General features: G+C 41.6%; 1 protein-coding gene across 9 annotated transcripts in view; it reads right to left on the bottom strand.

Moving 5' to 3' along the window:
• dhdds (dehydrodolichyl diphosphate synthase) overlaps positions 1-12980 on the bottom strand; it is a 28209-nt gene that overhangs the window by 5077 nt on the left and 10152 nt on the right. For 8 of the 9 annotated variants that reach the window (XM_048558389.2, XM_048558385.2, XM_048558388.2 and 5 more), the window contains exons 5-9: positions 7077-7193; positions 6822-6923; positions 6529-6643; positions 3675-3782; positions 2536-2812 (exon numbers count right to left, since the gene is read on the bottom strand). In XM_048558389.2, the coding sequence (XP_048414346.1) occupies positions 2567-2812; positions 3675-3782; positions 6529-6643; positions 6822-6923; positions 7077-7193 (688 nt within the window). In that variant the 3' untranslated portion in view covers positions 2536-2566. Of the gene's footprint in view, positions 1-1444; positions 2813-3674; positions 3783-6528; positions 6644-6821; positions 6924-7076; positions 7194-12980 lie in introns of those variants that run through there. The other variant, XM_059654339.1, reaches the window with a different exon arrangement.

Genomic DNA, 12980 nt, shown 5'->3' on the forward strand with positions numbered 1-12980 from the left:
AGCTTCACCTGTACTTCCCAGCATCTAGTCTACTGGATTCACTGTTCAGTGTAGTCTCCTCTACACTGGGGAAATGAAGCATAGACTGAATGACTGCTTCACAGAGCATCTACGTTCTGCTCGCAACAAAAGACCCTGAGCTTCCAATTGTCTGTCACTTTAACACACCACCCTGTTCCCTGGTCAACATCTCTATGATGCAGTGTTCCAGCAAAGCTCAACGCAAACTGGAAGGACGACACCTCATTTTCTGCTTGGGGACCCTGCAGCCCCAATAATCTTAGGGCCTAAGCTCTTCCATGTCCTAGCCCCCTACCCCACACACTAGGCCTTGTTATCACATAGCCTGCCATTACATACTACCTGTGGTTAGTCACTAACAGTTCCCATTACCAACTATTCACTCTCCAGATCATTATTATCTCCTTGGTCTATCCAACTGCTCTTCCCTCTCTTCAGGCTCTATCCTTTATCCTATCGTTTACAGCCTAACCCATCCCCTCCCTATTTTCTGCATATGAATAGTTGATTTCCCAGCTACCATCAGTTCTGAGGAAGGGTCACCGGACCAGAATGTTAACACTGATTTTTCCTTCACGGATGCTATCAGACCTGCTGAGCTTTTCCAGAAACTTCTGTTTTTGTTCCCGATTTATAGCATCCGCAGTTCTTTCACTTTTTAAACTTTTCAGTCCAAGCCTGGACTTGCCCAGATCTCATTTAAACATGGATGGTTTCAGTATTTGAGGAGTCACGAATGGTGCTGAATATTATGCAATCAATGGCAAACATCCCCATTTCTGACCTTATGATCATTGATGATGTAGCTGAAGATGGTCAGGCCTAGGTCACAAACCTGTGAAACTCCTGCAGAATGTCTTGGAGCTGAGATAACTGATCACCAACAAACATGATCATCTTCCAACATATCAGGCATGAATCCCAAGAGCAACATGTTTAGGATTCTGACCAGCTCAATCAGTAATGCTTTCGCAGAGCCACTCTCGTTGGTACACATTGAAATCCCCCACCCAGAGTACATTTTGCACCCTTTCCACCCTCAGTGTTTCCTCCAAGTGTTATTTAACATGGAGGAGTATTGATTCATCTGATGAGGGAGGTCAGTAACTGGTGATCAGCAGGAGATTCCTTGACCATGTTTGACCTTAAGCCATGAGACTGCATGGGTTCCAGAGTCAATGTTGAGGACTACCTACTCAGCTCCCACCTGACTGTATACCACTGTGCCACCACCTCTGCTGGGTCTGTCTTGCTGGTAGATCAGGTCATATGCAGGGATAATAATGACAGCGTGTGAGGGTATTTACACAGACCAGTATCTTCATACCCTCAAACTCAGTGAAGTTAGAATGTACACCCACATCCTTCCATACTGTGCATTTATTATCTAGCAAAAACAAATATAAATCATACTCTGCAGCCATTCAAACCTCTCACAAAGTGCTGGTTTTATATTTTTTAGATGAGGCTCAGAAATAAGATTGGACAGATACACACTGTAGGCAAAGGCAACTTTACAGCTGAATTCAATGATGCTCCAAATCTCGAAACTGATCATTTGATTGACTGAACGGGACAAAAATCTTCACATTAAAAAAAAATCAGACCAAGGGCTTGTATATAATCAGGAGAAGGAATCTGCAGAAATACTTTGCCCTTACAGTTCCTATTGGATTTGTTTCAAACGATTTCCACATTCAGTCAAGCATATTATTGAAGTGCTGATCAATAGGCTTCTTCTGCACCTTATTCTCTCAATATTCCAGCTGTTAATAACAGTTCAATAACTGCTGATTTTTCACTTGTGTCTGTTCCAAATTTGAGAATCCAAGCAATGTGTGTCAAGATTATTCAAGCATGGAGAGGACAGAATTAACTAACCTCAATCCTGTGATATGTGCACATCATTTTGTGGTCAATGGATAGTCACTCAGAACAAGAAGCAAGACAATGGACTGCTGGTTAGTGTAAGAGTGCTGTTGGTGACTGTCAGGTTGCTGCCCAGGACAGAACAGAGTCTCAAAGTGCCAGCAGTGGGTTGCTGTCACAATGCTATGAAGCTGGAGTCTGAAGTTCCTTCATAGAGAAACAGAATGCTACCATGTTTTATCCTTAGCACCAGATCAGCAGAGAAGACTGCAACCACTAAATGACATATATGTGTCCCAGAGATTTCACAACACAAATGTAAAATCAATCTCAACATCATTGGACATCACCTTTCATAAAATTACGCAAGGTACAACATTCAAACGTGAGCAGCCTATAATACCACCCGAGGCTGCCAACGCCACTTTCCCCTCCTGGTGAATACACCCCGAGATGGCAGCATTTAGCAGACAGCTCATGTCAGAATGATAAACCTAGCAGATCTGAACTGTGAAAGCAAAGAGACCTCGAATTCAGCATTCACTCGTTGAATTTAACAGGCAGTGGAGCAGTCTTGATTAGTGACATCCAATAACAGAAGACACCCTCACAGACTTATCACTTGCTCACATGATGGATTCTCACCCTGCTGTGTGAACTTCACAGTCCTTGTCCCTTAAACATGTAGAAATGGTGAAGAACCCTGCACCAGGTCAGTAAGGAATTTCCTCCGCTTGTTGTCTAGCCTCTGCAGGAAGTTAGAGACTCTCTCCTCTCGTTCTCTACTGTACTTTAAGATCAGTTCCTGTTTGCACTCTGTGCCTTCTAGCTCCCCCATTGTGCTCATCTGCTCCACCACACAAGCAAGATCTGCCTCCGCCTGTTGACGCTGACATGCCGCCTCATGCAACAATTTCGCTTTCTGTAAAATAAAAAACTAATTTAAGTTTACATGTAAAGTTCAGTATTCACATCATATAATATTAAATATTTCTTCATGTGTGCGTTTAATCTGCTCCTAAGCTAGTATGTTGACCTGGTGAGCAGTTACTATACATGTGACAGCCTGTAGCCTCAAATGGAGTCTTTGTTCTTGGTCAGCTTTTTCCGTATTCAGTTCAAATTACGTGCTGTCACCAGCCCATGTATCTTAGATTTACAAGGACTGTTCTCACCAACAGAAACTGAAACAAGGGAATCAGCTATCTAGCACTGGGAAACACAGTTGGCTCCAGTCTAGGAACAGACTGTCACCGCTCACCCTCTTTCAGTGGGGGTTGAATCCAAAGTTTCAATGGTTCACATAGAGTTCAATACATCAGGTACATGAAAAAGCACAGCTACTGGTTCCTGGGCCTATACTAACCCTCAGCTTGTTAAAATACTATCACAATCAATACCAAGTTAAGAACTCAAAATCAAAGGAAACTAGTATTTGCAGCTCACATCATCCGTGCATATGATTAATCTTTGGGGAACACCGACTAAAATTAATGTACTTTGATTATTTGGATGAGGCAGTTTTGGACAGCGGATTTTACTTCAGCTGGAGAGATTCAGATAGACAGCGAGACTTCCATGTACTATTTCTACTGGTCCTCGTCCAAGCAACGTGTCCAGCACCCCACGCTAGCCCAGCATTTTCCAATGAACCACTCTCCCTTTGCACAGACTCTAGAAATGGGAAAACAGATCTAGAATCCTACTCCTTCCCCACCAAACCTGACATAAACTAGTAACAAGTTGCCATGTTTCTGACACACCTGCAAGTTTCCTTAACTCACCTGAAGGGCAGCATGGTTGACTTGATACTGCAAGATGGCTTGACAGAGATTCCAGAAAGAGTATTCTGGCCACAGCACAGGCTGGAACACCAAGCACGAATGAGAGGTCTGCAAAGGTCAACAATTGTCATCATTTATCTAATAAACAGAGACAATAACCAAAGATAGTGAGAAATAATACGAACAGGATGCATATGCAGTAATACAGGAAAATAGGATTGGATATTCCAGAACCTGCACTGGCGAGAGTTTGATTTCCACAGTTTACACTTCTGTTTGTATCATTAATCAAGGGAGCAGGAGTCCTCATGGTAACCCAGAGGCAACATTCCTCAGACAATTAAACTTTCAAAACTAAGTTACAAAGGGCAATTTATTGTTCTCATTTGTGAAATCTTGTTTTGTGAAAATGGCAGACATGTTTGCAGAAATAACAATTTGAAAATAAATCATTGCTTGAAGATCTTTGATGTATATGAGGTCCCCCTAATGCTGAATAAATATTCAACTTTATATTCACAGTTTGACATCAGACAATATTACACTCTTCAACTGATCAAGGAGAACAACAGATCAACATATCTAGGATGACGTATACTGACCAACGTGTCTTGTCTCTTGGATGTTAATGCCTAACCTGTATTTTTCCACATTTGCAGTAGAGGAAAAAGATTGCACATGCAACATCCCAGGGTAATAAGAATCATGGACAGGGATGCAACGACATTAATGTAAGCAAAGCATCAAATTAAAAATCAAAATCAAATCTACAGAACCAATTAGATTCCAAGCAGGGCTTTGAAGAAAATAGGAAGAACATTGAAGAGGCCTCAACTACAAGCTCCTAAAGTTCTCACAATTCAGTAACTATTGCAAGATTGGAAAATTACACTGTTCTCATCTATTTAAACAAATAAACAGGGAATGATAAATCACTCAACCTGATATCCATTGCTGGGAAATTACTGTCTTAAGTGAATATTGATGGAATTACTGAGCACCTTCAAAGTTCAGTTATCAGAGAGAGCCAGCATGGATTTCTGAAAAATCAACAATGAGTGGATTTGATCAACATGACAATTTTTTTTTGAAGAAGTGACTAAAATAGTGAACAGAGACTGCCAAAGTTATTTATATGGAGATCCAGAAAGCATTTGAAAAAGCCCCTCATGAGATACTGTCAGCCAAAGTTGAAGGTCACAGAACTGAAGAAAAAAATTTGACTTAAGAAACTTAATGAATGCCACAAGATAGGCAGTGGGCATAACAGGCAGATGCTGTAACTGGTAGAATGTGAATTATGCCCCACAAGAAAATGTGTTGGGACCTGAATTATTCACTTTGAATATTCATTCTTAAATGTATGTTGGAGAGTCACAGACCCAATTGTGCTGGTGACAAAGACCGGCATCATAATAAAGGATAGAGAATGGAAATGTTAATTTCTACAGAAATATTAACACATTAAGTGAATGGGCAAAACTATGGCAAAATAACTTCAATGTAAACAGTGTAAACACTTTGGGCCTGAAAAGGATTGGTTACAGTACTTCCTAAATGGTGAAAAGCTAGAAAAGAGAGAAGGTAGAAAGAGATAATGGGAACTGCAGATGCTGGAGAATCCAAGATAACAATGTGTGGAGCTGGATGAACACAGCAGGCCCCAATTGTGCCCCCAATTGCTGCTTGGCCTAAGGTAGAAAGAGAGACAGGTTTCCATCTACAAAGATCATGTGTGCTGACCTTAATAGTTAGAAGACTGGAATACATAGGTTAAAAGTTATGTTACAGCTATAAAAAGGCCTGGAAAACATCACACCTGTGTTCTGTATTGGGCACCACATTTTGTCAAAAATACAATAGCTTTGGCAGACGTACAGCATAAATTTAGAAGATTGATACTTGGACTTTATAAGCTACAGTAAATGAAGAAATTGCACTAACTGGATTTGTATTCCCTGGAAGTTGGAAAATCAAGGGATGATTTCCTCATTGTTTTCAATGTAGTAACTGGAATATAGAACAGCTGGAAAATAGTTCTATGGGTTGGGGAACCTAGGACAAGAAACTAGATCTTTTAAGTGAAATTAAGAAACAGTTTTACATGCAAAAGGGTAGGAAAGTTTGGAACTTATAGATGCAGTATTCAGTTGTTAAATTTTAAACCTGAAATTGATAGAATTTTGTTAACCAAAGCTATTAAGAGACACTGGACAAAGGTAGGCATTCGGAGTTAGATCGTATATCAGTTGTGATTTCAATGAATGACAGAACTGGCTCGAGGGCTTAAATGGTCTCTGCTGTTTCTATGATTTTGTTCAGTTCCATTAAAAAGCTTTTCTCTAGTTTAACCAATCTCACTTATCTGCAGCCAAGCCATCCCACATCCTAAACAGTGTTTAAAATGGGGAAAAAAAAAGATTTTGTAAAGTTATTTCATCAAAACTAAACCAAACATTGGACTGGTATGTATTGAGTGCAGCTGTTTACATTTTTCCTAAATCAGTTCACGGACTCATCGTCTCCTCATACAAAGTTTCAGACTGCACTGAAACACTTCCCCACGGCTGGACATTCAGTTCCAGAACATAGAGTTTTCACAGTGAGCTCAAGCAAACTTGCTTGATAGTATTTATCCTGCCATTGTTCACAATAATGCATCAATCTTAAATACCAACCTCATGGTCAGTGGGTAAAATTTTACACCATTAGAAAGAAGGTTGAAATAAACAGTTGACAAACCCAAAATATATTTACTAATTAACCATATTCAATAAATTTGTGAAATCGTACAATTAATGGTGTACATTTTATGGACAATACTTAAAGCAATAGCTCAATATCAGCTCCTCACCTGCCAGAGCAAGAAGTCGCTGAGACGCACCTCCCCAGATGTGCGGATCAGTAGGTCGGGGTCTGGGGAGCTGCTAGAGTACAGGCACCTGCTCAGCAGAGACTCCGAAAGGTCACTGAAACAGAGAACAGCTCAGATGAATGCTGTGCGATAGAACAACTAGCCTTTTGATATAATTTTCTAAAGAACAAGACAATGACTAGTCCCTTCCCATGCATGACACTAATTAATCGGTTTTGTGAAAGCTTGAATTTGATCAAACCATATCAGTATGTGCAAAAAGGCAATATTACCTGGGTTTCAATAACCCTTCTTCAACACCCAAAGCCATCTCGCGAACTGCATTGGTGATCTCATGCCGAGAGGTGTAGGCGAAGCACACATTCAGAAAACACCTGCAATAAAGTGGAGAAGTTAAACGAAACAACATCGAGGATCGGGTGCAAGTGATGAGGGAAGAAGGTGCTACCCTCAGTCGCAGCAAGTATTAGGGACATTCATCTACTCCTCATCGACGGACACACAGACAGCGTAGTAGCATGTCTTACTTGTTGTAACTCTGTGTTGCCAGCACTGCCTGTGCAATCAACTCTTGGATATCAACAGGTAGTAGGGTTAGGTTTCCCAAGACTCTGATGCAAACACCATGTTTCTTCAAATTTTCTCTGTAAAATTCAAAATAAAAGCATTTAGTTTAAAGAGCAGCACCTACTGGGGAAACTTAACATTCAATATCCAGGAGAAATGACAACGCATTAATTTTAATGCTGATGACACCACCACTGTGCCCAAGTCAATGGCAGCTCAGTTGGTAGCAGTGATCAGAATCAGAAGATTCTGCGTTCATGACCAACTCTAGAATTTAAGCACAAAAGTACACAGGAAATGTACTACTGGGGATATCCATTTTGGATGAGACAATAGAGACTCTGACCACCCTCTCTGATGACCATAAAGCTCTATGTATTATTTTGAAGAGAAGTATGGAGTTATCCAACTGTCCTGACCAAAAGGTACACCTCAATCAATATCAGATTACCTGGTCATGATCACACTGATAGGTGGAAAACATTTAGGAAGGATAGGAAAATAGGAAAGGTTGGAGGAGCAGTCTGTTAGCTAATAGAGGGGCATGACCCAAGTTCAGAAAACCAAGATGTGTATAAGGTTTGCTAGAAATGATACAGAAGGCAAGAAGTCACTTTTGGAAGTGGTGTACAGCTTCCTCACAGTACCACAGGGCAGAATTGAGCATAAAAGATACAATGTCACCTATCAGAAAAGCACAGTGATAATCATGAGAGATTTTAATATACACATTGGCTGGAAAAGTCAGATCACCAAAACAGCCTAGGTGAGGACTTCAAGGAATGTTTTCAGGATAGTTTCTTAGAACAACTTTTTCTGGGGCTGACTAGACAGCAAGCTGTACTAGATGTGGCACATGATAAAATTAATTAATAATCATAGCAAAGGCACCCCTAGGTAGAAGCAACTATAAAAGAACCACTTTTTACATTCAGTTTCAGGGAGAGAAGAGTTTGAGACATTTTAAGATCTAAAAAAGGGAAACTACAAGAGTATGAAAAAAACTGGCTAAAGCGAACTGGCAAATCTGGTTATGAAATAGCTCACTAACACTGTGGTGACACACATTTAAGGAAACATTTAAGAATACACAGAATAGATACATTCTAATGAACAGAAACATTTCTCAGGGATGGACCCAACATTCATGGTTAATTAGAAAGACAGTATCAAATGAAAAGGCATATAATCATGCAAAGACAGGTAGCAGTTCAGAAGATTGGACAGAATATAAAAACAGCAAAGAATAACCAAAAAATTAATGGGAGAGGAAGGAGGAATAAGTACTAAAAGCCAGCCAAAAGTGTCAAGACAGATAATTAACTTTTTCTATAAATATTTAAAGAAGAATGTAAATGCTGGTCCTATAGAAAGTGAGTCTGGAGAATTGACAAAGGAAAATAAGGAAATGATAGATGAATTGAATAGGTTATCTTGCATGTCTTCACTATAGAGAATAACTGAGGAAGGGCTACTCAACCCGAAACATTAACTCTGATTTCTCTCTACAGATGCTGCCAGACCTGCTCATCTTTTCCAGCAATTACTGATTTTGTTTCGCCATAGAGGATACATCCCAAAACCATGATAAATCAGGATATGAAAGGAAAAAAATTCAAAAAAATTACAATTACCGGAGAAGTGAAACACAGTAAGTTGCTGAGGCTGACAACGTGCCTGGGACCGGACAGATTTCATACAAGGGCTGTAAACAAAGTGGCTCATGAGATAATGGATACATTGGTTTAATTTTCCAAAACATCCTTGATTCAGGGATGATCCCATTAGCGAGTTTTGAGAAGATTTGTAGCTCAGGTTGAGGTTCTGGATGTAAGTTTGCTCGCTGAGCTGGAAGGTTAGTTTTCAGACGTTTCATCACCATTCTAGGTAACATCATCAGTGAGCCTCCGACGAAGCGCTGGTGTTATGTGCCGCTTTCTATTTATCTGGTTAGGTTTCCTTGGCTTGGTGATGTCATTTCCTGTTCTTTTTCTCAGGGGATGGTAGATTGGCTCCAAATCAATGTGTTTATTGATGGAGTTCCGGTTGGAATGCCATGCTTCTAGGAATTCTCGTGCATGTCTCTGTTTGGCTTGTCCTAGGATGGATGTGTTGTCCCAATCAAAGTGGTGTCCTTCCTCATCTGTATGTAAGGATACGAGTGATAGTGGGTCATGTCGTTTTGTGGCTAGTTGATGTTCATGTGTCCTGGTGGCTAGCTTTCTGCCAGTTTGTCCAATGTAGTGTTTGTCACAGTTCTTGCAAGGTATTTTATAGATGACGTTCGTTTTATTTGTTGTCTGTATAGGGTCTTTTAAGTTCATTAGCTGCTGTTTTAGTATGTTGGTGGGTTTGTGGGCTACCCTGACGCCAAGGGGTCCGAGTAGTCTGGCAGTCATTTCGGAAATGTCTTTGATGTAGGGGAGAGTGGTTGTGGTTTCTGAGCCCGTGTTGTCTGTTTGTTTGGGTTTATTGCTGAGGAATCGGCGGACTGTGTTCATTGGGTACCCATTCTTTTTGAATACGCTGTATAGGTGATTTTCCTCTGCTCTGCGTAGTTCCTCTGTGCTGCAGTGTGCGGTGGCTCGTTGGAATAATGTTCTAGTGCAGCTTCGTTTGTGGGTGTTGGGATGGTTGCTCCTGTAGTTCAGTATTTGGTCCGTATGTGTTGTTTTCCTGTAGACGCTGGTTTGAAGTTCCCCATTGACTGTTCGCTCTACTGTGACATCTAGGAATGGCAGCTTGTTGTTGTTTTCCTCCTCTTTTGTGAATGTTATGCCAGTAAAGGGTATTATTGGGGTCTTGAAGGTTTCCTCTAATTTGTTTTGTTTATTGATGACAAAGGTGTCATCCACATAGCGGACCCAAAGTTTGGGTTGGATGATTGGCAGAGCTGTTTGTTCGAGTCTCTGCATTACTGCCTCTGCTAAGAACCCTGATATCGGAGCAGAAGAAAATCACCTATACAGCGTATTCAAAAAGAATGGGTACCCTATGAACACAGTCTGCCGATTCCTCAGCAATAAACCCAAACAAACGGACAAAACGGGCTCAGAAACCATAACCACTCTCCCCTACATCAAAGACATTTCCGAAATGACTGCCAGACTACTCGGACCTCTTTGGCATCAGGGTAGCCCACAAACCCACCAACACACTAAAACAGCAGCTAATGAACTTAAAAGACCCGATACAGACAACAAACAAAACGAACATCATCTACAAAATACCTTGCAAGAACTGTGACAAACACTACATTGGACAAACAGGCAGGAAGCTAGCCACCAGGATACATGAACATCAACTAGCCACAAAATGACATGACCCGCTATCACTCGTATCCTTACATACAGATGAGGAAGGACACCACTTTGATTGGGACAACACATCCATCCTAGGACAAGCCAAACAGAGACATGCACGAGAATTCCTAGAAGCATGGCATTCCAACCGGAACTCCATCAACAAACACATTGATTTGGAGCCAAACTACCATCCCCTGAGAAAAAGAACAGGAAATGACATCACCAAGCCAAGGAAACCTAACCAGATAAATAGAAAGCGGGACATAACACTAGCGCTTCGTCAGAGGCTCACTGATGATGTTACCTAGAATGGTGACGAAACGTCTGAAAACTAACCTTCCAGCTCAGCGAGCAAACTCACATCCATGATCCCATTAGATTGGAAGGTAACAAATGTAACTCCTTTAATCAAAAATGGAGGGAGACAGAAAGCAGGAAACTACAGATCCTTCCCCAAACGGGACAATGTCTACATTCAGAACATTGAGACCCTTCAGCAGTATTTCTCCCTGCGACTCCTGAAACACACACTTGCAGCAATTCGCCAGCATCTCTAGGCACGACAATCAAGCCTACCCCAGCTCACAGCCTCCCCTTCCTAGACCTGCAAAGGACCGCTCCTGTTTTTTCTCCACACTCCCCTCCAGCCCCACCACACCTGACACTTTTCCCTGCAACTGCAGGAAGTGCTACACCTGCCCCTACACCTCCCCCCTCACCCCTTATCCCAGGCCCCAAGACGACTTTCGACATCAAGCAGATGTTCACCTGCACATCTGCTAATGTGGTATACTGTATCTACTGTTCCTGTTGTGACCTCCTCTGCATCAGGGAAACAAAGCAGAGGCTTGGAGACTGCTTTGCAGAACATCTACGCTCGGTTCGCGCTAAACAACTGCACCTCTCAGTCATGAACCACAAGCTTCCAAATCTCCCCTCCCCCACCACATCCCAAAACCAGCCCAGCTTGTCCCCGCCTCCCTAACCTGTCCTTCCACCTATCCCCTCCTCCCACCTCAAGCCTCACCTCCATCTCCTACCTACTAACCTCATCCAGCCCCCTTGACCTGTCTGTCCTCCCTGGACTGACCTATCTCCTCCCTACCTTCCCACATACACTCATCTTTGCTGGCTCCATCCCTGCCCCTTTGAACGGTCTGTCTCCTCTCCACCTATCTTCTCCACTATCCATCTTCTATCCGCTTCCCCCTCTCTCCCTATTTATTTCAGAACCTCCTTCCCCTACCCCATTTCTGAAGGAGGGTCTAGGCCCAAAATGTCAGCCTTCCTGCCCCTATGACACCACTCAGCCTTCTGTGTTCATCCAGCTTTACACCTTGCTATCTCAGATTCTCCAGCATCTGCAGTTCCTACTATCTCTGAAACTACAGATCCAGCTATCTTAACTGGTCAGAAGGAAAATGTTACAAACTATGATTAAAGGTGACATTGGAGGGCACTTGGATAAGTTCAAGATAATCTGGCAAAGACAACCTGGGTTTGTGAAGGGACATCAATCCATGGGAGTTCTTTGAGGCAGTTAACATGTTGTGGTTAAAGAGGAACTAGTAAATATACTGTTCCAAGATTTCCAGAAGGCATCTGATAAGATGTTATATCAAAAGTTATTGTGGAATATGGTGTAGGAGTAGCTGAACAAGTTGATGAAAAAGGCCTGCAACACAGATCGAAGGTATGGTTCACAAATTTGCTGATTACACAAGATAGGCAAGGAGGTAAGTTGTGGAAAGGACAGAAGGATAGAAAAATTTGCAGTTTAAGTGTGTGGGCAGAAATGTGTGCAACGGAATATAAAGTGGAAAAATGCAAAAATGTCCATTTTGGCAGGAAAAAATATAAATAGGACTTCATCTAAATGGTGAGAAATGGCAGACAGATCCGGTGTCATCACAGAAATTGCAAGATCAGCATGCAGTTGCAGTACGTATTTAGGAAAGCTAATAGACGGTTATCATTTATCACAAGCGGAACTGATTACAAAAGTAGCAAGAACAAGAACAAAGTTGCTGGAAAAGCTCAGCAGGTCTGGCAGCATCTGTGGAGGAGAAAACAGAGTTAACATTTCAGGTCTGGTGACCCTTCCTCAGTTCTTTTAGACCTGCTGAGCTTTTCCAGCAACTTTGTTTTTGTTCCTGATTTACAGCATCCGTGGTTCTTTTGGTTTTTACAAAAGTAGCAAGTTTATGCTTCAGTTATACAAGGCCCTGGCGAGACTTTGTCTGGTGTACCGTGCATTGTAATAGTCACTTTATTTAAAAGGAAGTATGTAAATGCATTGGAGGCAATTCAGAGAAGATTCGCTAGACACTTAAAAGAGATGAGTGGTTTGTCTAATGAAAAAATATTGGGCAGGCTGATATATGGAGTTTAGACAAGGTGACTTGACTCAAACACACAACATCCTGAAGGATCTTGAAACGATATGTGGAAAGATTGTTTCCTCTTGCAAGAGAATGTAGAACTAGAGATCAATATTCAAACATCAGGGATCACTTTTTTGTAACAGATGAGGCAAAATTCTCATTGAGGATTGGGAGT

The sequence above is a fragment of the Stegostoma tigrinum genome, chromosome 24 (genome assembly GCF_030684315.1).
Source record: "Stegostoma tigrinum isolate sSteTig4 chromosome 24, sSteTig4.hap1, whole genome shotgun sequence".
NCBI lineage: Eukaryota > Metazoa > Chordata > Chondrichthyes > Orectolobiformes > Stegostomatidae > Stegostoma > Stegostoma tigrinum.